The 26266-nt window shown below is 39.2% G+C and overlaps 1 protein-coding gene across 9 annotated transcripts in view; it reads right to left on the minus strand.

The window, feature by feature from the left end:
• Positions 1–26266, minus strand: part of NUMB (NUMB endocytic adaptor protein) — a 181877-nt gene that overhangs the window by 48941 nt on the left and 106670 nt on the right. For 8 of the 9 annotated variants that reach the window (XM_047797733.1, XM_047797741.1, XM_047797735.1 and 5 more), the window contains one exon: positions 17316–17456. In XM_047797733.1, coding sequence (XP_047653689.1) covers positions 17316–17441 — 126 coding nt within the window. In that variant the 5' untranslated portion in view covers positions 17442–17456. Of the gene's footprint in view, positions 1–17315; positions 17457–26266 lie in introns of those variants that run through there. The other variant, XM_047797738.1, reaches the window with a different exon arrangement.

Below are 26266 nucleotides of genomic sequence, written 5' to 3' on the forward strand. Positions count from 1 at the left end.
GAGAAATTTCTAATCAAGTCCTTTGGCCATTTTAAAATTAAGTTCTTTCATGTATTCTGGATACTAGATTCTTAAGATTTCCAAATATTTTTTCCCCAGACTATAGCTATCTTTTCAGTTCCTTGATAACATCCTTTGATGCACAAAAAGTTTTTAATTTCAATGAAATCTATTTCATCTATTTTTTTCTTTTTTGCTCATGCTTTTAGTGTCCTAAGAAGGGCATGAAGATTTACCCCTGTTTTCTTCTAAGAGTTTTATGGTTTTTACTCTTATATTTAGGTTGCTGATCCATTTTGAATTAATTTTTGTATATGGTCCAGTTTCATTTTTTTTTTTTTCCATGTGGAAATCCAGCTGTCCCATCACCATTTGCTGAAGATACTATTCTTTCTCCATTGAATGGTCTTGGTATTCTTATCAGAAATCAACTGGACATAGACGTTTAGGTTTATTTCTCTACTCTCAATTCTATTGCTCTATATGTCTGTCCTTATGCCAATACTACAATGTTTTGATTAATAGAGCTTTGTATTAAGTTTTGAAATCAAGAACTATTTCAACTCCTTCAACTTTGCTTTCACTGCAATTGATAAAGTCCTTTTCTTCCTAGGCCTATCAATGTGATGAATGATATCAAATTTCCTAATAGAGGAGTTGCCATTGTGGCGCAGTGGTTAATGAATCCGACTATGAACCATGAGGTTGTGGGTTCGATCCCTGCCCTCGCTCAGTGGGTTAACGATCTGGCGTTGCCGTGAGCTGTGGTGTAGGCTGCAGATGCGGCTCGGATCCTGCATTGCTGTGGCTCTGGTGTAGGCTGGCAGCTTCAGCTCCGATTCAACCCCTAGCCTGGGAAGCTCCATATGCCATGGGAGCGGCCCCCAAAATGGCAAAAAGACAAAAAAAAAAAAAAGGCCTAATACTGAATCACTTGTGGATTCCTGAGTTAAACCCTATTTGATCTTTAGTATATGTATCTTTAGATCCTATTTGTTCTATTCTTCTGCCTACTTTTTCATCTATATTCTTCAGTGGAGTTGGTCTATGATTTTTTGTTTTTATGCTATCCTTGTTAGGCAACCTTATCAGGCCTTTATTAATGCCATTAAGAAAATCTGGGGAGTTCCCATTGTGGCTCAGTGGTAATTAACCCGACTAGCATCCATGAGGATGCAGGTTAGATCCCCGGCCTCACTTAGTGGGTTAAGGATCCAGCATTGCTGTGAGCTGCGGTGTAGGTTGCAGACATGGCTTGAATCTGGTGTTGCTGCGGCTGCTGTGCAGGCTGGCAGCTGCAGCACTGATTTGACCCTTAGCCTGGGAACTTCCACATGCCTCAGGTGTAGCCCTAAAAAAGGGAAAAAAAAAAAATTGGAACCTGTCCCCCACCCCCATATGCTCTGGTATAGTTAAATAACATAAGAGTTATTCTTCAAGGTTGTGAAAGAAAACTGACCTGTGAAGTCATCTATACACATTCTTTTTGGGGAGATAATTTTGAAATTTTAATAACTTTTTTCTTTATTGTTGGGGGGGTCTATTCAACTTTTACACTTCTACTTTAGCTAATTTTAAAAATGCCTATTTCCTAGAATATTTTTTTTCTTGTTAGGGGCAAATGTGCCTTATGGAAATTCCCAGGCCGGGGTTCGAATTGGAGCTGTAGCCGCCAGCCTACGCCACAGTAATTCAGGATCCGAGCAGCCTCTGTAACCTATGACACAGCTCATGGCAACACTGGATATTTAACCCACTAAGCAAGGCCAGGGATTGAACCCATTATCATCATGGATACTAGTCTGGTTCGTTACTGTGGAGCCACAATGAGAATTCCTCTTAGAATATTCTTAGTCTAAATTTTCAAATTTATCAGCATAAACTATATAGTATTCACATACTTAGTCTATGATTAGGCCTACTCCCTTTCTTATTTCTAGTATTTATCTGTGTTTTTTTTCTTGTTCTTTACTGATGTTCATTCCTAATACTACCTCCAAGTTGTTTTAATCCCTCCATTTCCATTTTGTGTTAATAATAAAATGAGAAAGTAGGGTTTTATGATCTCTGATTTACCTTCAGGTGCAGAGAAATGAATAGAGGTTTCAAAGTGTTTCCAAGGGATTTTATTCTATCATCTTAATCAGTTCAACCAGTTACATATGGGTATTTATGCCAGGAAAAAAAAAGAAGGGAAGACTTGGTGGAAAGAAGAGAACAAAAATATCACATGTATGGACTGACACTTAGACCTAAATCTATTTTATTTTATTTATGTATTTATTTTTAAATTCTACTTTTTTATTTTTTATTTGGTCATTTTTATTTTTATTTCTTTTGTCTTTTTGCCTTTTCTAGGGCTGCTCCCATGGCATATGGAGGTTCGCAGGCTAGGGGGTCCAATTGGAGCTGTAGCCGCAGGCCTACACCATAGCCACAGCAACACCAGATTTGAGCCGCGTCTGCAACCTACACCACAACTCATGGCAACGCCAGATACTTAACCTACTGAGCGAGGCCAGGGATTGAACCTGCAACCTCACGGTTCCTAGTTGGATTGGTTTCCACTTCGCCACAACAGGAGCTCCCCATAATCTATTTTAGAAATGTGGAGATGGAAATCAGCCTTGTGCCTTATTAAGACTATGAAAAAACATGCCAATTGAAAAAATAAAAAAAACCATTACTAAAGAGGTCTCTTTTCTTCTGAGACACTATCTCACTGAAGAACTGCAAGCTGATTTATGCTTTAATGGCTAAAATATTCGACACTGGGACTTTTGTGTGCCTTTTCCAAATTCCCTCTGAGTAAGGGACTTTTATTCACAAAAATGTAGTTCAGAAAAACCAGTATGAGGAATTTCATTCTTGGATGAATTAAGCCATTTTTCCTTTTCTTGAAAAAAGTTATTTAAAAAGTAGATTTCCCTCTGCTTTGGTACTGTTATCCACGAGAAGAACTGCAGAGCTCTGATGTGAGAGACTGTACAGTCAGCAGTTCCCAACATTAATAAAAAGTGGCATAATCATTAATTTATAAGAAGCTGTAAGGCACACTGTCACAAACACAGTGCCCATATTATACAGCAAATACAGGACGCAGATGTGCAAAATACGACATCAAAACTTGTTTGGAGTCCTAAATCAAAAAGGAGTAGTTAAATTAAAATGGACGATTCTATGAGTCTGGAGTACAATTACATTTTTTTTTTTTTTTGGTCTTTTTGCTATTTCTTGGGCCGCTCCCGCGGCATATGTAAGTTCCCAGGCTAGGGGTCTCTAATTGGAGCTGTAGCCACCAGCCTACGCCAGAGCCAAAGCAACGCAGGATCTGAGCCGCGTCTGCAACCTACACCACAGCTCATGGCAACGCCAGATCGTTAACACACTGAGCAAGGGCATGGACTGAACCTGCAACCTCATGGTTCCTAGTCAGATTCGTTAACCACTGCGCCACGACGGGAACTCCTTTTTCTTTTTTTTTTTTTTTCTTTTTTTTCTTTTATTTATTTATTTTTTGGGGGGAGTACAATTACATTTAAACAAGTGATCTAAACTAAGCATATATAGTAAATCTAATCACATATGTATAAAGCTTAAAGCTTAAAAGAACTTGGAGTTCCCTGGTGGCTCAGTGGGTTAAGGATCCAGCATTGTCACTACTGTGGCTCTGAGAGTTCAGCTGTGGCATGGGGAACATACATATGCCACATTTACTTTCCAAATGCAACATGAGGTGTCAAAAAGTTAAGAAATTTAGATAAGGTCACATAAGTATTAATTAACAGAGCCAGGAACAAAACTCTGATCTCTGGACTTCCAAGATCTACCATCATTCAACTACCTCAACAACTCTCCTTAAATTATGGTTTTTATTTTTCCATTGTTACATACATTAACTTAATGTTATTCTTTAAAAAACAAAAAACGGTCAATCAAATAGGTGAAGTGGAGTTCCCTGGAGGCCTAGTAGTTAAGGATTTGGCATCTTCACTGCTGTGGCTTAGGTCTGATCCCTGGCCTAGGAATTTCCACACACCGTGAGTGTGGCAACAACAACAACAACAACAATAATAATAATAATAATAGGGGAAGTCATCCATTTTGGTAATGTTACTTATGGCTGAAGTTTGGCTTAATCTTCCTAACAGCTCAATATTTTTTTCATAAATGATATTACCCTACCTTTCCTAATTAATAGCACTGATAAAATTTTTCTTCATAGAAATGTTACAGTTGATAAACGAAGAATGGATGACAGAATCAGCATTTTGCAACCCTTAATGAATTAATAATCCCAGGCAATGATCATCAATGGCTACAGTCATCACAAAAAGACAGATAATCAATGAAGTATTCCTTGGAGGGGAAAAACCCATCAAAACAAAATCTAATCAACTCTCTAAAACTGTAAACTCACAGGAAGTACAAGAAACAGTACAGAGGCACATGTTAAACAGCATGAGTTTTTGGCATTTCCAATTTGCTGAGGAGTGAAGAATTAAGAGCTCAAGAACCACCAGAAGAAGAGGTTCCAGGGCATACCACAGTCTTCCAATTGGAACACCTATAAAAGTACATTCTAGGAGTAGAAGTAAATCAGGGGTAGATGGAGGCCTTGCCCAAACTGCAATCCAGCCTCAGTTATGTTAACAGAAACCCTGATAAGGGCATTATAAGAAAGGAAACTTATAGGCCAATCTGTCTCAAAAATTCAGATGTGAAGTTTTTGAACAAAACATTAACAAACATAATCCAACAATATATTCAATAAACTCCACTCAATCATGACGGCTATTGATCAAACTGAATTTATTCCAGAATGTAAGGCTGGTTGACTATTCAAAAAACATCTAGTAAGTGTAATTTATCACCTAACTGACTTAAAAGATAAAAACCAAATAATCATTTCAATAGATGCAGAAAAATCTTTTTATAAAATTTAATTTCCGTTCATAATTTTAAAATTATTTCATTACCAAGAAGAGAGAGGGACTTGTTTAATCTGATAAACTCTGATAAGATCAGGAATGAGGCAAGGATTTTTGTTATCATCAATTCTACCCAGTACTGTATACCAGGTTCTGATCAGTGCAATGAGGGAACATAAAGAAATTAAAAGTACAAGGAGTGGAATGTAAGAAATTCAACTGTAATTATTCATAGAATACGTAATTGCTTTAGTAGAAAATCCAAAAGAGGAGTTCCTGCTGTGGCATGGTGGGTTAAGAATCTGACTGCAGCAGTTTTTGTCACTGCCAAGGTGCAGATTTGATCCCTGGCCTGGGAACTTCCATATGTCGTGGGTGTGGCCATTAAAAAAAAGAAGAAAAGAAAAAAGAAAATCCAACAGAATGTACAAACAAACTACTAGAATTCCTAAGTAAGTTTATTGGCAAGGTTGCTACATTTAATTTCAACAAAGAAACATCAATTGTTTCATCTTGCAATATATACAAATATCAAGTATTTGTATATAAATATATATCAAATATCAAGTACAATATATGTACTCCCTTAACACCTAATTCTCTTTTTATATACCAGGGACTCTGTATCTGCTTATTCATTGTTAACACCCACTAGAATGTATGCACTGTCCAGAGATTTTTGTCTGTTTTATTCCCTGTGCTCCTAACGCCTAGAATATTGCCTAGCACAGAGTAGGCACTCACTCAGGGAATACCTTTGGAATAAGTTAATGAATTTCTGGACTCATAGGGAAGGAAATGTAACACGTTACTTAGTGCTACATTAAACAGTAACAAGAATGAACAAAAATAAACTCAAGACAAAGAAAGGGAGACGATTTATGGTTACAGGACAGAATGCAAATGGTATTGACATATATAATGTTAAAAAGAAAAGCAAAGCAAAGCTGATATGTCTGAAGGTAAGAGAATAAAAGGTTTTATTTAGTATTTTTATCTTACATGGTGGAAAATCGAGATACATAATCTAAAATTAAAAGAACAACTTTTTTTTTTCTTTTGTTCTTTTGCCATTTCTTGGGCTGCTCCCACGGCACATGGAGGTTCCCAGGCTAGGGGTCAAATCAGAGCTGTAGCCGCCGGCCTATGCCAGGGCCACAGCAACATTGGATCTGTGCTGCGTCTGCAACCTACACCACAGCTCACAGCAATGCCGGATTCTTAACCCACTGAGCAAGGCCAGGGATCGAACCGCAACCTCATGGTTCCTAGTCGGATTCGTTAACCACTAAGCCACAACGGGAACTCCAAAAGAACAAAATTTTACAAGTACAGGAAACCAAAAGAAAAAACTAAAAATTATCTAATCCCAAAAGTCTGGGGAGAGAAGGGACAAAAAGAAAATGGAAGGGTGGGATGTGTGGGATAAACTATCCTTTCCCTTCTTTATACTGGAGAATCAATGATAAATATGGGTAAATGAAGAAGAGATAGTAAAATCATATTATCTAAAGAAGTTAAAATATTACCAATGAGAAGTAGAAATAAAATGGTTAAGGAGTTTCCGTTGTGGCGCAGCAGAAACGAATCTGACTAGGAACCATGAGGTTTCAGGTTCTAACCCTGGCCTCTTTCAGTAGGTTAAGGATTCGGCATTGCGTGGTGTAGGTCGCAGATGCAGCTCGGATCTGGCGTTGCTGTGGCTGTGGCACAGGCGGGCAGCAAAAGCTCCGATTAGACCCCCAGCCTGGGAACCTCCATATGCCGAGAGTGCAGCCCTAAAAGGACAGAAGACAGAAAGGTTAAAAATGTCACTAGAGAGTGGGATTAGGGATAGAGAAGGCATTGGTTTTTATCCACAAGCATATATCATATGAATGAAAAGCATAAACCATACATAATGAAAAATTGTTTTTTCATAATTTATATTCAACACTTTTAATAAAGTAACTTTTAATTCACATATTCATACATCTAATAAAGTAACTTTTAATTCACATACTTTGTTATAAAATTACAACTTAGTGTCTAAGAATATAACTGCCTAAATCTAGAATGCCAGAGTGCAAGTTCTGGCTTTAAATAATCAGATATCACCAGCTATTCCCTAACAATATCATGTAACAAAAATCTTACTGCATTTTATGACACAAAGAAAATAAATTTCCTTTTTTTCTTTTTAAAAGCAGCACCCACGGCACATGGAAGTTCCCAGGCTAGGTGTTGAATCGGAGGTCCAGCTGCTGGCCTATGCCACAGCAATGCAGGTTCTGAGCTGCATCTGCGGCCTACACTACAGCTCACGGCAATGCCGGATCCTTAACCCACTGAGTGAGGTCAGGGACTGAACCCAAGTCCTCATGGATAGTACTTGGATTTGTTACCACTGAGCCACAATGGGAACTCTGAGGTTAAGTAATTTTTAAGAGAAATCACACAGTTAATAATCACTGGCATAGGAGTTCCCATCATGGCTCAGCAGAAATGAATCTGACTAGGAACCATGAGGTTGCAGGTTTGATTCCTGGCCTCGCTCGGTGGGTTAAGGATCTGGTATTGCCGTGAGCTGTGTTGTAGGTCATACATGTGGCTCAGATCTGGCTTTGCTGTGGCTGTGGCATAGGCCTGCAGCTGTAGCTTTGATTGGACCCCTGGCCTGGGAACCTCCATATGCCACAGGTGTGGCCCTAAAATAATAATAATAATCACTGGCATAGCATAAATTCAAACTCCACTAGTTTGACTTAAAAGCATGCTTTTGGAGAAGTCTAGATGCCTCTCTAAAATTTTGTTACAGAGCCACTAAAGGACAGGAGCAGGTAAGTGATATACCATATTTGCAATTTAGAAAGGTCACTATTACAGTACTAAGATATAGTCTGGAAGGGAAACAAGATCAAAGCAAGAAAAACAGGTTAAGAGTTCTTGTAATGGTCTAAGGGAGAAAATAAAGATGAGGATGTGATTAAAGCAGTGGCAGTAGGAAAATGAACAAAAAGAGAGGACAGATACTTAGGATTAGCTATGATACAGTGACTGTGGCTAACACTGTTAGTTGCCTATATGACAGCCATATTTTCAACTGGTTTCTCTGCCAGAAGAGACTGCCTCTATGGTACATGCTGAAAATACCAAATAATTGTTTTCTTATCTTTCCTTGGAACTAAGGATTTGATTTGATTCAATGTTAGCCAGCTGAAAGTGGTGGGAAGCCTCAGCTGTACCATTCTGATATAAAAGATATCTGGTCCTTCAGTCTTTATCTTTTGATAACAATGAGGGTATAATTTTTTCTTTAATTTGGTTGCTGGATTCTGTTTATTAATAGTTTATCAAGAGTTTTATGTTATAACCATAAATTAGTTTCCTCCTTTGATGCTGTTAAGTTTTAGAATGCTATATATATAAAAAGAATTTATGAGCTTATAAAGTGAATTGGAAGGCTGTGATGAACAGACAAACATGCCTTTTACCTTTTCATTAAAGGTTTAACAGATTTCTCTTGGTATGTTAGGGGTGGGAGGTGGGAAAAAGGAGGTAGGTTAACTCTTACATCTTACAGGATTTCTTCTAAATAACCTCTTGATAATTTCTTCTGGAGTAAGTTTTGGTGATTTATATAACCAAGAATATTACCAGTTTTATCCATTTTTGAAGTTTTTATAAGTAATATTTCACTTTTAACATTAAAATTCCTCCTCCATCAAAACATATTGTTATACTAGCAAACAGAATTGCAAGACGAGCTTTGAAACCTATTTTACTCTAATTAATCATGACTCTAATACTAAATTATCATATTTATGCAAGCACGAGTATGTTTAAACATATATAGCAGAAATCAAAGCAGTTGTAGTTTCATTTGACTAATGTCTAGCGACTGCATTTCTATTTGTAGTAACTGCATATTCTATATCGCCTATTCTCTAGAGTAGCTATGCCACTGTCTTCAAAATCTAATTCCACAACTTCTCTCCTCACTCTTCTATAGATATTCCACTTCTTATTTCCTTGAGAAAATACATCTTTGGAATAGAACTCCATCAATTTCAAGCCACCAACACCATAAATTTAATAAGTACATTTACCATTTTCACCTTTGCTCCTATTAGAATAGACGCAGAATTCTTTTTCCAGTCTAAAGCTAATCCACTCTCTATATGATTCTTTATAAAGACCTTTAATAATGCTCAAGTCCTTCCCACTTTCGAAAATAAAATTCAACACAAAATCAAACTGCCAGTGATTTACACACTTTAAATGAGTAAACTTCATTGTATGTTAATTATATTTAATAAAACTGGTTTAACAAATACCACACATACATACGAGGTTCTCAACCTCACAATCCCTTTGTTATTTTGCCTTTATGCTCTCCTTCGAAAACAAACTTTTTTTTTTGCTTTTTAGGGTCGCACCCACAGCATACAGAGGTCTCCAGGCTAGGGGTCTAATCAGAGCTACAGCTGCTGGCCTATGCCACAGTCACAGCAATGCCAGATCCAAGCCACATCTATGGCCTACACCACAGCTCACGGCAATGCCAGATCCTTAACCCACTGAGCGAGGCCAGGCGTCAAACCTGCAACCTCATGGTTCCTAGTCGGATTGTTTCCGCTGCACCACAACGGGAATTCTGACAAACTTTTTCATTAACAACAAAATTCAGCTGCCTTACTGACATACAACTGACATACAATAAAGTATACATATTTTTGTTTTGTTTTTGTTTCTTGTTTTTAGGGCTACACCCATGGCATATGGAAGTTTCCAGGCTAGGAGTTGAATTGAGTTACAGCTGCAAGTCTATACCACAGCCACAGCAATGCAGGATCCAAGTCGCATAGGTAGTCTGTGACCTACACCACAGCTTGCAACAACGCCAGATCCTTAACCCACTGAGTGAGCGATCAAACCCGCATTCTCATGAACGCTAGCTGGTTCTTAACCCACTGAGCCACAACAGGAATTCCTAAACTATACATATTTAGAGTACACAATTTGCTGAATTTTTGAAATATGTATATACCTGAGAAAACATCACCACAATCATTGTAACAGATAGCTATTACTAACAAATTTCCTCATATCTCTTGCAATACTTCCCCCTTCCATTCATCCCTAACCTCACATAACCTTATGTATCTCCTTATTTTGCATCCACGTACTCAATCTGGAGTCCATCCTCACGATGCCACCATAAGTCCTCAAGACTTTCAAATATATAATCTAATGAAGTTTCATTTCTTTCTTTTTTTTTTTTGCTTTTTAGGGCTGCCCCTGCAACATATGGAGGTTCCCAAGCTGGGGGGTCTCCTTAGAGCTGCAATTGCCAGCCTATGCCACAGCCACAGCAATGCCAGATCCTTAAGCCACTGAGGAAGGCCTGGGATTGAACCCGCAACCTCATGGTTCCTAGTTGTATTCCTTTCCACTGCGCCACGATGACAATGATGGGAACTCTGCTTTCTTGATCTTTTTTATAGCATTTGACCACTTTCTCCTTCCTTGAAATCTTGGCTTTTGAGACCACATTCTCCTGGTTTCCCTTTCATCTCTCATTCTTGTTACTCTCCTTTGAAGATACCTATACTGCTTATTCTTTCTACGTTTGTCCCAGGCTTTTTTCTCTTTTCACCCCCCCCCCCTTAGGCAATCTCACTTAACTCATGATCCTAATGATAATTTATAAATAGCCAACCCTTGTTATTTGAAGACTCAATTTTTGCAAACTCACCTACTCACTAAAATTTATTTGTAACCTCAAAAATCAAGGCTCATGGTGCTTTCGTGGTCAGTGGGGACCTGAATGTGCATGTCTCATACACACCTCAAAGGAACTCATCTTCTCTACTCCCAAACATGTTCTCCCTCAGTGAGCATGCCCGCCACCCTCCTAGCTGTCTACAGAGGAAACTTTATTTATTTTTGTCGTTTTTAGGGCCGAACCTGAGGCATATGGAAGCTCCCAGGCATATGTAGCTCAAATCTAAGCTACAGCTGCTGGCCTTAAGCCACAACCAAGGCAATGCAGGATTCGAGCCATGTTTGCAACCTACACCACAGCTCAAGGCAATACTGGATCTTAACCCCACTGAGCAAGGCCAGGGATCAAACCCGCATCCTCATGGATACTAGCTGGGTTTGTAACTGGCTGAGCCACAATGGGAACTCCCATAGGAAACTTTTTATACCAATTACCACAACTCGGAGGTCTCTAAAGCAAAGCCAGATAAAATATCATTTGCCCAGCTGTATCTGACTGAGGAAATGCAACTATTTCTAGGCCATGGGAAAAAAAGGTCAGGTTCTGATTCTACTATTTCACAGTAGGTTCATGGTATGTAAGTGTGCGGGGTGGGGTGGGATATGGTAAATTGGGAAAGGGAGGCAGGTAAAGGGGGGCATAACACATCAGAAAGGATGAATATCTTGTAGAAAGGATCTGAAAAGGCCATTTGGAAAAGACAAAAAACAAAAAAACAAACAAAAAAAAACCTACCCTAAATTAGCTGCTTTACACGCATTAGATATAAATGTTGTATCTTTTTTTTTTTTTTTTTTTTTTAAGGCTGCACCTGAAGCACATGGAAGTTCCTGTGCTAGGGGACGAATTGGAACTGCGGCTGCTGCTGGCCTATGCCACAGCCACAGCAACACCGGATCCAAGCTGCATCCATGACCTATGCTGCAGCTTGTGGCAATGCTGGATCCTTAATGCACTGAGCAAGGCCAGGGATGGAACTTGCATCCTCAGGGATTCTATGTCAGGTTCTTAACCTACTGAACCACAACAGGAACTCCTAAATCTTACATCTTATGTGCTTACCTCAAAAGCACATCTTGGCTAGCATTTTTTTTTTTTTGTCTTTTTGCCATTTCATGGGCTGCTCCCAAGGCATGTGGAGGTTCCCAGGCTAGGGGTCGAATCGGAGCTGTAGCTGACAGCCTATACCAGAGCCACGGCAACTCAGGATCCAAGCCACATCTGCAACTTACACCACAGCTCACGGCAATCCCGGATTCTTAACCCACTGAGCAAGGGCAGGGATTGAACCCGCAACCTCATGGTTCCTAGTCGGATTTGTTAACCACTGAGCCACGATGGGAACTCCATCCTGTTGGCTTTATTTCTTAATTATCTTTCAATTTACTTTATTTCTTTTCATCTCCATAGTCACCACACTAATCCAGTCTCCCATTTTCTCTTCTCTGGATTAGTAATCTTTCACCAGACTCCTTATAACCACTATGGGCTACCTCCAAATAACTGCAGCCAGAGACCTTGTTTGGGAAGATGAAAAAAATTCTGGACAGTGCTAATGATTACAGAATAGTATGAATATTATTAATAAATTTTATTATATATATATTTTACAAGAATTAAACAAAGAAGGGGGAGGGGGGAAGAGAAGGAGAAAGAAAGAAAAGAAGAGAAGAGGAAAGAGAAGAAAAGGAAGGACAAACACTCCATTTAATGGATTCCCATTATTCGAAAAGTCCAAAATTCTTAGCTTGGCTCTATTTCTTTCCAGGTTCATCTCATATAGCTTAGACTACAGCCTTTCTTTAGCTCCTTGATGTCATTCTTTTCTTCCACCCCCAGGGTCTGTGTACACATAATTCACTTTTCATATATATATTTTTTTGTCTTTTGAGGGCTGCACCCGCAACATACGAAGGTTCCCAGGCTAGGGGTCTAATCAGAGCTGTTGCCGCCAGCCTACACCACAGCCACAGCAATGCCAGATCCTTGACCCACTGGATGTGGCCAGAGATCGAACCCAAAACCTCATGGTTCCTAGTCGGATTTGCTTCTGCTTCGCCATGACAGGAACTCCACTTTTCATAATTTTGAAATGCTCTGCCTATCTTTGCACCTAATTCACTCCTACTCAATCCTTAAATATCAGGTCAAACTTTACTCTCTCAGTGAGGAGGCCTTCCCTGATCCTCTAGTCTAGGTCAAGTCTTCTTTGTTACATGCTCTTACAAAACCAGATTCCCTTTTTAAAAAGTAATTATCCTGATTTGTAATCATATATTATTAATACAAATATCTAATTAAAGTCTGTCTTTCCCACAAGGAGACTATAAACCCCACAAGAGTAAGAACTATGTCTTATTTGGTTACCCCTTAGCATCTGTCTGGCACACAGTATGTATTCGAAACAATTTACCAAATACGTGAATATAGATCTACCTTCTTTTTTTAATAGTGGCAGATAATTCCACTAAATGGATACCATAATTTCTTTACCCAATCCAGAAGGACAGCATTTAGCCTGTTTTCAGGTTTTTGCTATTACAAGCAATGCTAGAATGATTACTTGTGCCAGTATATATCTGTGAATATACTTGAATGTACTTCTTAAATGTAAAATTGCAAGTCAAATGAAATGTGCACTTAAAATTTTAACTGGTATTTCTACACTGCCCTCCTATGAGGTTGCAATGTATACTCCAAGCAATCAGCAATGTATAAGAGTACCCACTTTCACATACTTAATGTTTCATTAATACTTAATAATCACAATTAACCTACTATTTGGCTGGTAGTTGGGGTAGTAGAGAAGAGTGTTAGGTTTTATGTAAGAGAGGTCTTTTTTGCTTTTCATATTTTAATATCATACTAAAGAGTTAAAATTAAGTATTTAAATTTGTGTATTTTAAAAATCATGTTATCAATTTAACCTATAGAGTCTAAAAATCTCTTAATTACCACAAAAAGACACACACACACACAAAGAATATTCACACATAAAGATGTACAAAAAACATTGAGAACTATGTCTAGATACTTATATTGTAACAGAATGAAGGGGTGGGGAAAAAAATGTATACATGTAAGTGTATCTTGGCCCCCATGCTGTACAGCGGAAAAATAAATTAATTAAAAAAAAGGGATCCAAGAGAATACCTTATACTTGTGAATTCAGAAGACCTGAGAAACATGGACCTATGTATCTATTCCCTCTAACACTGAGGCGATGCTGTTTTAACAAGTACTTATTTAAAGGCCCTTTGGATAGGAAGGAAAAGCAACAATAACACCAAACTAAAATCCAAGTTTTGACCTCATCCTTCTTGGCCTATGATAGCTTTCCTGCTGTTCTACACTGGAGAATATTTGTGCATGACTGTAAAGCTTGTGGCTCCCAATTAAATTTCAAGGTCTGAAAGCAACAGAAATAAAAGCAAAAATAAACCAATGGGACCTAATCAAACTGACAAGCTTTTGCACAGCAAAGGAAACTAAAAAGAAAACAAAAAGAAAACTTACAGAATGGGAGAAAATAGTTTGAAATGATGCAACTGACAAGGGCTGAATCGCTAGAATATACAAGCAACTTACACAACTCCACAGCAAAAAAGCCAACAACTCAATTGAAAGATGGGCAAAAGACCTGAATAGACATTTCTCCAAGGAAGATGTACAGATGGCTAACAAGCACATGAAGAAATGCTCAACATCACTGATTAATTATTAAAGAAATGAAATCAAAACTACCATGAGATACCACCTCACACCAGTCAGAATGGTCATCACTAATAAGTCCACAAATAACAAATGTTGGAGAGGGTCTGCACTGTTGGTGGGAATGTAAGCTGGTACAACCACTATGGAGATCAGTATGGAGGTGCCTTAAAAAACTGTACATAGAACTATCATATGACCCAGCAATCCCACTCTTGGGCATAGAGCAGGACAAAACTTTCCTTAAAAAAGACACATGCACCCGTATGTTCATTGCAGCACTATTCACAATAGCCAAGACATGGAAACAACCCAAACGTCCATCGAAAGATGACTGGATTAGGAAGATGTGGTGTATATATACACTTTGGAATACTACTCAGCCATAAAAAAGAACAAAATAACGCCATTTGCAGCAACATGGATGGAATTAGAGATTCTTATACTAAGTGAAGTAACTCAGAAAGACAAATACCATATATCACTTATATCTGGAATCTAATATACAGCACAAATGAACCTTTCCACAGAAAAGAATATCATGGACTTAGAAAATAGACTTGCGGCTGCTGAGGTGGAGGGGGAGGGAGTGGGGTGGATTGGGAGCTTGGGGTTAATAGATGCAAACTATTGCCTTTGCAATGGATTAGCAATGAGGTCCTGCTGTGTAGCACTGGGAACTATGTCTGGTCACTTGTGATGGAGCATGATAATGTGAGAAAACAGAATGTATACATGTATGTATAACTGGGTCACCATGCTGTACAGTAGAAAAAAAAAATTTGTATTGGGGAAATAACAATTAAAAAAATAAAACCAAAAATTAAAAAAAGAGATGTACAAAAAAGAAAGAAAAATACTAACACTTTATTTTATTTTATTTATTTATTTTGTCTTTTGTCCTTTTAGGGCCACACCCACGGCATATGGAGGTTCCCAGGCTAGGGATCTAATTGGAGATATAGCTGCTGGCCTATGCCACAGCCACAACAACATCAGATCCGAGCCACATCTGCAACCACCACAGCTCACGGCAATGCCAGATCCTCAACCCACTGAGCAAGGCCAGGGATTGAACCTGTAACCTCATGGTTCCTAGTTGTATTCGTCTCTGCTGGGCCACAATGGGAACTCCAACACTTTAAATTTTTTTTTCTTCAAGATATTATTAACATTTTGGTCTGGTTCCTTCTATTTTTTGTCCTCATACTTACCTTACAGCATGCTTATATAACGATAAATTACTTCTTTTCACTAAACAGCTTGGTATGTACATTTCTTCCATGACCTTAAACATGGCCCCTTCTTCAGGCTCATGTAGCAATAACAAAAAGCACCTACATGGCACTCCCTTCTCTAGATCTTCACTATGTTCTTAACCTCTATAAACTTCCAGTTTCTGATCTGACAAATGAAGGCATTAAACAACCTCTACCTATAAAGGTCACAAGATCGAAGAGAAAAATCCCTCTTGACTTAACTCTTTTGATTTAAGATTTTCTAAACACACCTGTATTTAAGAAAGCAGAGTCCTGCTGCCTCTGCCCCACCACTTAGCATATCTCACTAAAAATAATTTGCTTCTTGTGATTTTTCTTTCTTTTTTTTTTTAAATTTTACGGTTCTACCTATGGCACATGAAAATTCTCAGGCCAGGGACTGAATCCGAGCCAGAGATGCCATCTAGCAAAACTGGATACTTAACCCAATGCACCAGACCAAGGATAGAAATCACACCTCTGCAGCAACCTGAGCTGTTACAGTTCTTTTTTTTTGTCTTTTTCTCTTTTTAGGGTTGCACCCACGGCATATGGAGATTCCCAGGCTAGGGGTCGAACCAGAGCTACAGCTGCCAGCCTATGTCACAGCCACAGCAACTCGGGATCCAAGCCACATCTGCAACCTATACCACAGCTCACGGCAATGCCAGATCCTTGACCAGATGAGCAAGGCCAGGGATTGAACCCGAAACCTCATAGATCCTATTTGGATCCGTTTTCACCACACCACCATGGGAACTCCTACAGTTGGATTCTTTTTTTTTTTTTGTCTTTTTGTCTTTTTGCTATTTCTTGGGCCGCTCCCGAGGCATATGGAGATTTCCAGGCTAGGGGTCTAATCTGAGCCGTAGCCACCAGCCTATGCCAGAGCCACAGCAACTCGGGATCTGAGCCACGTCTGCAACCTACACCACAGTTCACGGCAACGCCAGATTGTTAACCCACTGAGCAAGGGCAGGGACCAAACCTGCAACCTCATGGTTCCTAGTCGGATTCGTTAACCACTGAGCCACGACGGGAACTCCTACAGTTGGATTCTTAATCTCCTGTGCCACAATGGGAGCTCCTGATTCTTGCGGTTCCCTTTATTTATTTATTTTTTTGTCTTTTTAGGGCCGCACCTGTTGCATATGGAGGTTCCCAGGCTAGGGGTTGAATCAAAGCTGTAGCTGCTGGCCTCCACCACAGCTAGATCTGAGCCACGTCTTCGACCTATACCATAGATCATGGCAATGCTGGATCCTTAACCCACTGAGCGAGGCCACAGATTGAACTTGCGTCCTCATGGGTAACAGTCAGATTCGTTTCCACTGAGCCACAACAAGAACTCCTCTTGTGATTCTTGATAATTCAGGATTTTTAGGTATTTTAGGATTGGTATTCTCATTAGAAGTGATCTTATTTGTAGTGATTTCAGATTACTATACCAGAAATTTTTATTTAAATAGAAAGAGAAAAATCATCAATTGTAATCTATTTTCCTTCTTATTAATTCTACCATTGAAGCAAAATATAAAGGAATTAGCTCTTAGAGTGTTCTCTTTTAGCTGGAATTAATGGAATTTCACACACAATAAGCTATCAGTTCTTTTCCAAATCTAGATCTACAGAAACACAAGCTCTTACCTTAACTGGGAAGCTACATTTTCCAGTACGAACTCCTTCTTCATCTGTCTGCCACTGATGTGGACGACTGGCCTCTGGAACATAAACATCTTTCTTTCTCCTAAAGCTTTGCCGTAGTTTATTCATTTTAATTTTTACAATCTGTAGACAGAGTAAAAGAAATATGAAAAAGAAGTTGTTATCTTGTCACATATTTAAAGTTTGGATTGCCATCCTAATAAAAACTACCATCCCAAATTAAAGATTTTGTTTTAGAGGGAAATGAGCAGTTAACACATTTCCTCTTAGAATAGCTCTAAGTTCAAGCAAACAAATCATTTCACTTTTTTTTTTTTAGGGCCGCACCCAGGCTAGGGGTTGGATCAGAGGTATAGCTACCAGCCTATGCCACAGCCACAGCAATGCCAGATCCAAGCTGCGTGTGTGACCTACATGGCAGCTTATAGCAACACCTGATCCTTAATCGAGTGAGCAGGGCCAGGGATCAAACCCGCATCCTCATGGATACTACTCAGGTTTGTTACCTCTAAGCCACAATGGGAACTCATTTCATTTTTTGGAAAGACAATTATAGGAGTTCCTGCTTTTACTCTTTCTCTTGGCAATAAGTCTGATTTTTATCTCCTTAGTGTATCTTGAATTAACTTACCTCACATACCGCATTAGTTCTACTACCTTTATTTTTGCTTAAATCACTGGAAAAGCCTAATAACTTAATGGTCTCTGCTTCCCAGAGGTCCATTTCAATCTGTTCTGACTACTGCCAGAGAGCTTTCTAAAAACAAATCTGACCATGCAATTATTCTGCTTAAAATCCTTTAATTGCTTCACACTACTTTCAAGATAAGGTCCAAATTCCTAAGCATGGCAAGCACAGTCCTTTTTCATCAGGCTTTACTCATGAACCCCATTCACATGCTAAACTCTAGTCAGACTAAACTGCTTACAGTTCTCCAAATAAGGCACGCCTCTCTTTCAGAGCCTCTGAACATGTTCCTTCCTCTGCTGAGAAAAACTTTTTCTATTTGCTCTGGATTAAAGTCTACTCATCTTTAAAGAGTCAGCTCAGAGTCTTCATAGAAGCTAGCATGTTTTCTGGCAAGCCCCTATCTGGTCTGGTTCTGTCCATTTCAATTCATTCCCACCCTCTGCTTACTTCTATTACTGTACTCAAACTTTGCAGCAATTTTCTATTTTCTTTATGGTAGGCTGTACCTCATTTGTTTAAGATCCTGCATCCTAAAACAGTGCCTGACATATAAAGGGCATACTACAGATCTGAAGACATGAAAGATAAAATAGATTCTATCATATTAGATGATATTTACTAAATAGGATAAATGTAGTCATATAAGGCCAGAGAATCATCAATGTTCGAAGAGACTCCATTTAATAGTAGGCCAATCTCTCACTGACAAAGGAACCACTGACAACTTTCCTTAAAGAAAGATATCCAATCTCTGTTCAAATAGCTCTAGTACAAGTTTATTTGCTATTTATTGTTGTACCATTTTACTGACCAATAAGAGAAGTGACTGGAAGAGTGAACCAATTTGGGGGGGGGGGTCCTAAATACCATGTCACTTTCAGTACAAAAATGGTTTGCTATTAGCATTTCTACCAAAAGTATTACATATCAGTGATTCTCTCTTTTTTTTGTCTTTTTGCCATTTCTAGCAAAAGTATTACATATCAGTGATTCTCTCTCTCTCTCTCTCTCTCTTTTTTTTTTTTGTCTTTTTGCCATTTCGAGGCATATGGAAGTTCCCAGGCTAGGGGTCTGATCGGAGCTGTAGCCGCCAGCCTACACCACAGCCACAGCAACACGGGATCCGAGCCTCGTCTGCGACCTACACCACAGCTCACGGCAACACCGGATCCTTAACCCACTGAGCAAGGCCAAGGATCAACCCCAACCTCATGGTTCCTAGTTGGATTCGTTAACCACTGAGCCACTACGGGAACTGCCCCATATCAGTGATTCTTGAACTATGCTTTAGGTAGCTCTTAGGATTTCTATAGAGGAGACCCAGGGATCACCAGTTGTTTGGAAGGAAAGAGGAGGTTAGAAGACTTGGCACAACTCTCGGGAGGGGCTTCGGGTCCCTGACACAGTTTTAAACAGACAAGGTCCACTTTCTCTGACTTAAATGTTAGGGTTCCGTGTAAAAGTTTAAAGAAAGGGTTTCGATGTTGGAAAATTTTTGAAAATTACTGATATAATACTAACAGTTCTAGGAGTTCTTGTTGTGGCACAGCAGAAATGAATCCAACTAGCATCCATGAGGATGCGGGTTTGATCCCTGGCCTTGCTCAGTGGGTTGGGGATCCGGTACGTTGCCGTAAGCTGCAGTATAGGTCGCAGACTGGCTCAGATCCCGAGTTGCTACAGCTGTGACATAGGCTTGCAGCTGTAGCTCCGATTTGACCCCTAGCCTAGGAACGTCCATATGTTGTGGGTGTGGCCCCAAACAGCAAAATACTAATAATAATAATGACAGCTCTAAAATGAACTTGGCAAAATGAGAATGCATGGTAATACCTTGCTTGTTACTTCTTAATAAGTAATTACCACTGGCCTGTAAATCTAATAATTAAGATAATAAGTAATACATCCAGGGAGAAACTAAACATTGTTTTCAAGTAATCTATATATAATGATTTTGCTTACAAAGAAAAAACAGATAACGAGAAAAAAACAAAACATTAATTCAAAGTAACATTTAGTATTGCTTCTCAACAAGGTTGAACTTTACTCCCAAATAAAGAAAACAATACCCCTTCTGAAAGTCCTCGTTGAACAACGGTAAAGAATGTATTTTTGTAAGTAAAAAAACTAAGAACATTTTGTCCTACAAACTAAATTTCTAAAAAAAAAAAAAAGAAATCCTCATTCTATTAGAATTTTCAAAGGTCACTTGAATTAACTGCCAAATTCAGAAAATCTTTTCAATTCCCATTCCTTAAATGCTCTGCAAAATTTGACACCAAAATACGAGCTCTCCTTTGTATACTTCTTTCTTCCCTGCCTTATCCTGCCCCAATACTCTGAGTTCTCATCTTTGCCTCTGTTTCTACTGATGCCTTTGAGGGCTTCCTCTACGTTCTCCCTTCCACTGAGGGTTATTAGTCCTCAATCGGTGTTCTCTTATTTACATTATCACCCTTGGAGAAATAATCAACACAAACTAAAACATGATCATTTCCCAACTGTATTTTAAGTCTTGCTCTTTTATTTCAATTTTTTTTTTTTTGGTCTTTTTGCCTTTTCTAGGGCCGCTCCTGAGGCCTATGGAGGTTCCCAGGCTAGGGGTCAAATCGGAGCTGTAGCCACTGGCCTACACCAGAGCCACAGCAATCCCGGATCCTTAACCCACTGAGCAAGGGCAGGGATCGAACCCGCAATCTCACGGTTTCTAGTTGGATTCGTTAACCACTGTGCCACGACGGGAACTCCTATTTCAAACTTCTATGTTTGGGTACAATGATGGTGCTGCAATCACATTAATTTAAAGTTAAATCATCACCTCTTAGCTCCTATCCCTTAAGTCCTCTCTCTCTGATCCAATTTGTTTGGGTCAGTAAAAACTGTTTAAAAACTTACTATGTGGGAGTTCCTGTCGTGGCACAGTGGTTAACGAATCCGACTAGGAACCATGAGGTTGCAGGTTTGGTCCCTGCCCTTGCTCAGTGGGTTAACGATCCGGCGTTGCCGTGAGCTGTGGTGTAGGTTGCAGACACGGCTCGGATCCCGCGTTGCTGTGGCTCTGGCATAGGCCGGTGGCTGCAGCTCCAATTCGACCCCTAGCCTGGGAACCTCCATGTGCCGCGGGAGCGGCCCAAGAAATAGCAAAAAGACAAACAAACAAACAAACAAACAAACAAAAACTTACTATGTGCTGGGTGAGCCCTGTTAGTAATACTAGTGCATATAAGAATTAATATGACAACCTGTCTTATGTGGCTCTCTCCCCTAGTAAAAGGTTAATTTCTGCACTACATGGAATTTGTAATAACAGCTTTATATAGAGTATGGCCTAGAAGCAGTGTAGGTTCAAGAAACATTTCCTACAGGAGATATTGCCCAAGTTTTAAAAGAACAAAAAAAAACCACATACTGAGGGGAGTAAGAGGGAAAAAGATATTTCAGGAAGGAGTTCCCGTCGTGGCACAGTGGTTAATGAATCTGACTAGGAACTATGAGGTTGCGGGTTTGGTTCCTGCCCTTGCTCAGTGGGTTAATGATCCGCCGTTGCTGTGAGCTGCGGTGTAGGTTGCAGACGCGGCTCAGATCCCGCGTTGCTGTGGCTCTGGCATAGGCTGGTGGCTACAGCTCCGATTTGACCCCTAGCCTGGGAACCTCCATATGCTGCGGAAGCGGCCCAAGAAATAGCGGAAAAAAAAAAAAAAGATATTTCGAGTAGAGGCAACAGCATCAATAAAACACAGACTGAGGGAATCTCTGAATTGAGTCAACATGATGCGGTATGCCTCAGGAAATTATTTTGCCCAGGATGAGAGGACTGTAAGCCAAAAATACCTAAAACTAATTAATCTGGGCAAACAATTTGTCCATCAGGGCAAGTAGTTCTCCTGACAGGATAACAGATTGCTTCAAGAACCTTTCTTGGGAGTTCTCTTGTGGCGCAGTGGATTAAGGATCAAGCACTGTCACTGAAGCTGCTTGGGTCACTGCTGTGTTGTGGGTTGGATCCCTAGCTCAGGAAATCCCACAGACCTTGGGTGAAGCCAAAAAAAACCAAAACCAAAAACAAAAACAAAAACCCCCTTTCTTAGGCAAATCAAAACATCAAAACATTAAAGAGGTATCACCTCATACTGATCAAAATGTCCATCATTAAAAGTCTACAATTAACAAATGCTGGAGGAGCTCCCCACTGTGGCTTGGATTAAGGACCTGACTCTGTCTCTGTTCAAGATGCAAGTTTGGTCCCTGGCCTCACCCAATGGGTTAAGGATCCTGCAGTGCTGCAAGCTAAGGTGTAGGTTGCAGGTGTGGCTCAGATCCTGTGTTGCTGTGGCTATGGTGTGGACCACAGCTGCAGCTCTGATTCAACCCCTGGCCAGGGAACTTCTATGGTCAGAAAAAAGATGCATATGCATAGCCATAAAAAGAAAAAAAAAATTGCTGGAGAGTGTGTGGAGCAAAGGGAACTCTCCTACACTGTGGTGAGAATGTAAGTTGGTACAGCCACTATGGAAAACAGTACGGAAGTACCTCAGAAAACTAAAAATAGAATTACTATATGATCCAGCAATCCACTCATGGGCATATATCCAGACAAAACTCTAATTCAAAAAGATACACACACCCTTATGTTCATAGCAGCACTATTCACAATAGCCAAGACACGGAAACAACCTAAATGTCCATCAATAGATGGATGGATGAAGATGTGGTACATATACAAAATGGAATACTACTCAGTCATAAAAAAAGAATGAAATAATGCCATTTGCAGCAGCTACAGATTATCATACTAAGTGAAGTCAGCAAGACAAAGACAAATATGATATGATATACATATACGGAATCTACAAATATGGCACAAACGAACCTATTTATAATATAGAAACAGATTCAAAGACATAGGGAACAGATCTGTGGTTGCCAAAGGGGAAGAGGGGAGGCAGACGGATAGACTAGGAGTTTGGGTTAGTAGATACAAGCAATTATATTTAGAATGGATAAACAACAAGGTCCTACTGTATGGCATGAGAATTATATCCAATCTCCTGGGATAGACCATGATGGAAAAGAATATGAAAAAGAATGTGTGTATATATGTATGTATGTGTGTGTGTGTATATATGTGTGTATATATATATATATACATATATATATATATTTTTTTTTTGTCTTTTGCCTTTTCCAGGGCTGCTTCCCGTGGCATATGGAGGTTCCCAGGCTACGGGTCGAATCGGAGCTATAGTCTCCAGCCTACACCAGAGCCACAGCAATGTGGGATCCGAGCCGAATCTGCAACCTACACCACAGCTCACGGCAATGCTGGATCCTTCACCCACTGAGCAAGGCCAGGGATCGAACCCGCAACCTCATGGTTCCTAAGTCGGATTCATTAACCACTGCGCCACGACGGGAACTCCAAAAAAGAATGTATATTTTTTTTGGAAATAAAAATTTTTGGCAACAATGGATGGTGCTTTTTTTAATCCTAGGGTTGATTCATTTTTTGCTCTCGAATTATCCATTATTAACTATATAAAGAATTAATTAGGGAGTTCCCATTGTGGTGCAGCGGAAATGAATCCGACTAGGAACCATGAGGTTGCAGGTTCCATCCCTGGCCTTGCTCAGTGGGTTAAGGATCTGGCGTTGCTGTGAACTGTGACATGCTCAGATCTGGAATTGCTCGGCTGTGGTGTAGGCCTCCATATGCCACAGGTGCAGCCCTGAAAAGACAAAAAGACCAAAAAAAGAATTAAATTAATTAAATTTTTAAAAGAATGGATATATGTGTATAACTGAATTACTTTGCTATACAGTGGAAATTAGCATAATGCTGTATATCAACTATAATTTAATTGATTAAAAAAGAAAAAAAGGTTTCTATTTCTTGGAAGGCAAAATATATTTTTCACTCAGCACCTAGTGTATTTGTTTACATCATTTTAAAATACGTATAAAAGACTTCAAATAGTTTAAAATGTATTCAACAAGTATTTATTGACTGCCTGCTATGCTATGCTGCAGTAAACAATATAGGCCGAAAACTCTGCCTCTATGAAGGGATTAGAAAATAAATAGCTAGATTATTCACAGTAGTGTGATGATTGACAAGATTCAACTTTGTAAACTCAATGTAAAACATAGCCACTATTACAAATTAAATTACTTAACACATAATTAAATGAGTTACTTTAAAACAAAGGTAATAAATATTAAAAACTCATCACTTTTGTTTTATACATTTTACTATTATCTACGTTCTTGGGGTTATTTAGGATTTTGTATCCATCCAGTAGAAATACTATGTAATGCTGGGCTATTGCACATTTCTTCCCAACGTCATGTTCAATGACTTCATGTTGATGGCTTGAAATCAGCCATGGTGAAAGTCTTTACACTACGGAATTTGGCAAAAACTACCAATCATTGCTTGATTTACTGTTTTATGACTATGCTGATCTAAGAAACAGATGGAAAAAAATGTTACAATGCAGAATGAACTTAAAAGTGTGTGGTGTCTACTTTGGAAAACAGTTTGGTAGTTTCCTAATTAACAACAGAGTTACTACATAACCCAGCAATTCTAATCCTAGATATATAACTAAAAGAACTGGAAACTTATGTCCACACAAAAACTAGTAAATGAATGTTCACAACAACATTATTCAAAAAACAAAAAGTGGAAACATCCTAAAAATCCACTAACTGATGAAGGGCTAAATAAAATATTGTGTATCCATACTATATAATATTTTTGGCAATAATAAGGAATGAAGTATTGATACAGGTTACATCACAGATGAACCTTGAAAACATTATAATAAGAGGAGAAGCCAAACACCAAAAGCCATATATTATCTGATTCCATTTATATGAAATGTCCAGGATAGGCAAGTCCATAGAGACATAAAGTAGATTAGTGGTTGGGAGGGTCTGGGGGTAGGACGAAATGGAGTAACTGCTAACAGGCATGGGATTGCTTTTGGCAGTGATGAAAATGTCCTGGAATGAGATAGTGGCAATGGTTGCAAAACTCTGTGAATACACTAAAAACGTCTAAATTGTATACTTTAAAGGGCTAAATTTTATGGTATGTGGTTTATATCTCAATAAGGCCATTATTTTAAAAGATACGGAAAACATATAATAGTTGCTCCAAGAAAAAGTGTGTGGTGTCTATAACCATTACATTAGGAATAGAACAAAAAAAATCTGAGGAATTACACTTCTAGTATTTGAAAAATACTAATTCTGCAAATCTCTCACGTCATTGACAAATGAGTGAAATTTTGACACACATTTTCGTTGTTTCATTTGCATCTTACTCACTAAAAAAGCAAAAATACCAACCATCATTCATGTTGGAATTACACTCGGAGAACTAGCTGTCAAACATTTACCCACAGGAGTTCCCTTCGTGGCTCAGTGGTTAACGAATCTGACTAGAAACCATGAGGTTGCAGGTTCGATCCCTGGCCTTGCAGGTTCGATCCCTGGCCTTGCTCAGTGGGTTAAGGATCCAGTGTAGCCATGAGCTGTGGTATAGGTTACAGACACGGCTCAGATCCTGCATTGCTGTGGCTCTGGCGTAGGCCGGTGGCTACATCTCCGATTAGACCCCTAGCCTGGGAACCTCCATATGCCTCGGAAGCGGCCCAAGAAATGGCAAAAAACAAACAAACAAACAAACATTTACCCACGTACCACCAACTATGCAGTATGTTAAAGGGTGGTAAATGCTCTGCAGAAAAAAGATGCATACACTTAAGAGGGGGATTGGAAACGCTGGAGGCAGGGATGAAATTTTAAATTAAGAAATTAACACTTGAGCAAAGAATTGAAGAAGATAAAAAAGTAAGCCATGCACTTTTAGGATGAGAGCTCCAGAAAAAAATGTAATCAATTCAAAGCCCCTAGAGGATAGCTTGCCTAGTGTTTGACAACCAGAAAGGTCAGCATGTCCAGTGCAAAATGAAGACAAAAGAATAGGAGACATGAGACCAGATGGGTTACATAGGGCAAAGTGATGTAGAACCATGTACGCCAAACACTTTGATTTTTCCTGAGAGAAATGGGGAGTCACTGGAGGGTTCTAAAAGGAAGTACACATTTTACATTTGGCTGCTGGGTTAAGAATGAGTTGAAGAATGAAAGCAGGGAAAAAATTAGGAAGCAGCTATAATAATCCAACAAACGATGGTGAACTGGATCCAGATGGTTAATGGTGGAAGTGCTCCTG

This window comes from Phacochoerus africanus, chromosome 9 (assembly GCF_016906955.1).
Source record: "Phacochoerus africanus isolate WHEZ1 chromosome 9, ROS_Pafr_v1, whole genome shotgun sequence".
In the NCBI taxonomy this organism is placed as follows: domain Eukaryota; kingdom Metazoa; phylum Chordata; class Mammalia; order Artiodactyla; family Suidae; genus Phacochoerus; species Phacochoerus africanus.